General features: G+C 33.6%; 1 protein-coding gene across 2 annotated transcripts; it reads right to left on the minus strand.

Annotated features, from left to right (window-relative positions):
- Positions 1-685: 685 nt before the first annotated feature.
- LOC121964032 (DNA nucleotidylexotransferase-like) lies at positions 686-3,154 on the minus strand. Of its 2 annotated transcripts, XM_042514264.1 has the most exons (4): positions 2,878-3,154; positions 2,017-2,118; positions 1,217-1,387; positions 686-940 (listed from the first exon to the last, which is right to left on the minus strand). In XM_042514264.1, the coding sequence occupies exons 1-4, from the start codon at positions 3,106-3,108 to the stop codon at positions 860-862; spliced, it is 585 nt and encodes a 194-aa protein (XP_042370198.1). In that variant the 5' UTR covers positions 3,109-3,154; the 3' UTR covers positions 686-859. The 2 variants fall into 2 exon arrangements, with proteins under 2 accessions (XP_042370198.1, XP_042370199.1); XM_042514265.1 differs by lacking the exon at positions 2,017-2,118.
- Positions 3,155-3,354: the final 200 nt, after the last annotated feature.

A 3,354-nucleotide genomic window follows, 5' to 3' on the forward strand; every position in this document is an offset into this window, starting at 1 on the left:
ACATTTAACGACTGCAAATATAAAAAAATCTCTGTTTTATTACAATAAATACCAGGATAAAAGGTGAGTTGTTTGGCAGACGTTTGTCCAAAAACTGTCAACAGCAAGTTAAAGCGACCGCAAACAAACAGGGGAAGGAAGTACTCTGCCAATTTTTGGGGAAAACTAGCTCATACTGTATGTTGAGATGCACAGCTTTGGAGAAAATGTGAAAGAATTTCGATTTTTTTAAATATATTTTTTTTCTTCTTTTCTTTTACCGTCTTTGTTTAATGTTGCAAATCTTTTTCAAATTAAGATTTATGCAGAAAAAAAATCAGAATTATGTCTTCTGGTGAGCCCTCAGTAACAAGAGTTATCAACCAAAGTGAGAGAAAATTAAAAATTGTGCCATATTTTACAAGAAAAAAGCAAAAAGTGAAGAGAAGTGAGGGGAAAATTAATTTTGTGTTAAGAGTAGTTGTTTTTTTGACATTTTGTTTATTGATTTAACTTTTTAGGAACAGTCATAAAGTGATCTTTAATTGAGTTTTTCTACACACTGAACAATTTTTCCCCAATTTTTTAAACCATAGAAACAATATCAAAGAAAACAAACTAAAAAATCAAATAACAGACAGATTTACGGTAAAAAAAAGAGAGAAAATACAGAGTTTAATACACATATTTAAACAAAAAAGGGCGTTTTGGGGAAATAAACATTTTCCACATTTAGTTTCCTGAAGCCTAAAGAGCGACTTTTTAATCTTTAATGATCTGTTGGTGAAATCAGATCGTTTCGGGGAGCTCTTCGTGGTTATAGACGACTGCGATAGATCATAAATCTACAAAATCACACTCGAGTTTTTGTGTGAAACAGCTAACGCACCTTCAGCGCTCTGAAGCGCTCAGACTGCTTCGTGGATTCGACTTCACTCGAAGCTCCGTTCTCCAAAATCTCCTGCAAAAACAGGAATAAAAAATGATTTCTGGATCTTTGAGAAGATAAAATAGAAATTTGTTCATTTATTCATTTTACTTAAAGCCTTTGAAAAACACATTGGGGGTGAACGCTCTTTTTCAATGCCAGTTTCAATAAAAATAAAAAATTAAAAAATAAATAAATCTAAAAACAACGAGAGTGGGATCAGACATTAAATCTTGGATTTCTCTCAGTGACGACAGCTGAAACTTTTGCAGAAGCGTTTATATAAAAAGTCAAATATTTTTAACGGACTTTGATGACTCTGAGCGAATGTCCTCCGAGACAGGGGAGTCCTCTGAGCTGCCTCGTGTCCGTCACCGGCGCGGGCAGAGCCTTCAACACGGCGGCGGCCCGTCTGAACGCGACGCCTCGTCCGTCCTCGTCACTGAGCTCGGCGTTTTCAGCCAGCAGCGACAGAGCATCCTGAGACAGGAAATATGACATCATGTTATGTTTTAACCATTTAGAGCCCGGATCGACATCAGTTTTGTCGTTCTGCGTTCAGACGCCTTCACAAGCGCTGAAACCTGAAAAACTGGTTTGATTTCTTTCGAAAACATTGGAAAAAGGCAATGAGCAATTTGGCAAAAAATGTCTAGAAAATAAAAATAAATAAATACATTCTAAAAAAGGAAAAAAGGAAAACAAAAGTTAAATTTGACAAGGAAAAAAATAAATTATGTATGGGGAGATAATTAGATATTTTCCAAAAAAAAAAAAGCCAAAAAATGTCCAGAAAACTATTTTATATTACCGAAAAATAGATATATTGTTTTGTTTTATTTTATTTTGGCACTAATCATTTTCTTATCTATTTTTTTAAAACTTAAAAACTTTAAAAAATTACCTGGAAAAACCTCATAACAATTTTCATTTTTTAACTAATTTTTGGGCTAACTAATTTTCTTTAAATTTTTTTTTTTAATTTAATATGACTTGTGACTCAGCGTGATTTAGAAAAAAGTCCAGCCATTTGGTTCAGGTTTCAAAGGGTTAACTAACATCGGTGTGGTATGTGTGACATATGAGACGTGTTTTCTGGGGGACATTACGGTGAGGACGGTGTTGTGGTTGTCCAGAGTCGTCCTCCTCTGACAGGCGTAACTCGGGACAGAAAACAACATTTTTTTGTTTGATTCTTTAATCTGCTGCTCCTGAAAGACACAGAGAGAAATTTAAGAGCCGAACAACTACCAACAAAATCCAACATTCAAACATTAAACTGCTGAAAGAGACATTTTGGACTTCAGTGAAAGACAAAATGCATGAAAACAGCAAACGCAGGTATTCGATTTATCATTTAACCCTTTGAAACTTGGGAAAATTTGCTTAATTCTTTCAAAAACATGAGAAGAAAATAATGAGCAACTTGAGAAGAAAAATATACAAAAATGAACAAGAAATTCATAAAAAGTACAAGAAAATTACCAGAATCTTGGTAAAAAAAAAAAAAATTTAAAAAAAAAAATTAAAAAAAAAGGAAAAACAAAACAAAAAAATAAGGAAATTACCTGAATATTTGTAAAAAAAAAAAAAAAAAAAGGAGAAAAACAAAACAATACAAAAAACAAGGAAATTACAGGAAAACCTGCATAGGAATTATAATATTTTTTAAAAATAATTTCCAATAAATCATTATGGTTATTATAAATCTAATTCTATGGACATTTTTTCCCGTCTTTTTAAAAGAAATCAGTTTGCTCAGAGTTCAAAGGTTTAAATAAATGAATGAAGCACAAGAAAAGTGATGTCAGTCCAGGTCTCAAAGAGTTAATTAAGAACATTTTCATTGTAAATAAATATTAACTTTTTATTGTGGTAATATTGTGCCATCGGTTTTTGGAATCATTACATATTACATCTCTAAAATAATAATAAAAATTTCACGTTTATTACAGTAAAGGAAGCTGTACCTGGAGTTTATGTCTGTCCAGGACGTCCACAGGACGTCCTGCTCGCATGCTCTCCGTGTACCAGCTGATGTCCAGCAGCTGAGCGTCTGTTTGACCTTTGACCTGCGAGTCGAGCCACGCTCTGACCTCATCGCCAGAGTTGTTCTCAGAAATCACGTGAGTGACGCTTTCGCTGTGGGAGGACGATATTCTGCATTTATTACGAAGGCTGACGAGCATCCTGACGGACATTTGATCAACGGAAAATCAATTTCCTGCAATTCTGATATCGGATTTTGGGATTTTATAAGAGAGAAAGATTCAAAAAAGAGAAGAAAGAGTCAAAGGTTTCCAGAATCTAAAGGTGAATTTGGAGGATTTGCTCTTTTTTCTCTGTTTTATATCATTTTAAATTTATTATCTTGGGTTTGGGGCACCTGATGAAACAAATTTAGACACTGGAAGACGTCACTTTGGGAATTTTTTTCATTCTTTATG

This window comes from Plectropomus leopardus, unplaced genomic scaffold (assembly GCF_008729295.1).
Source record: "Plectropomus leopardus isolate mb unplaced genomic scaffold, YSFRI_Pleo_2.0 unplaced_scaffold1375, whole genome shotgun sequence".
In the NCBI taxonomy this organism is placed as follows: Eukaryota; Metazoa; Chordata; class Actinopteri; order Perciformes; family Serranidae; genus Plectropomus; species Plectropomus leopardus.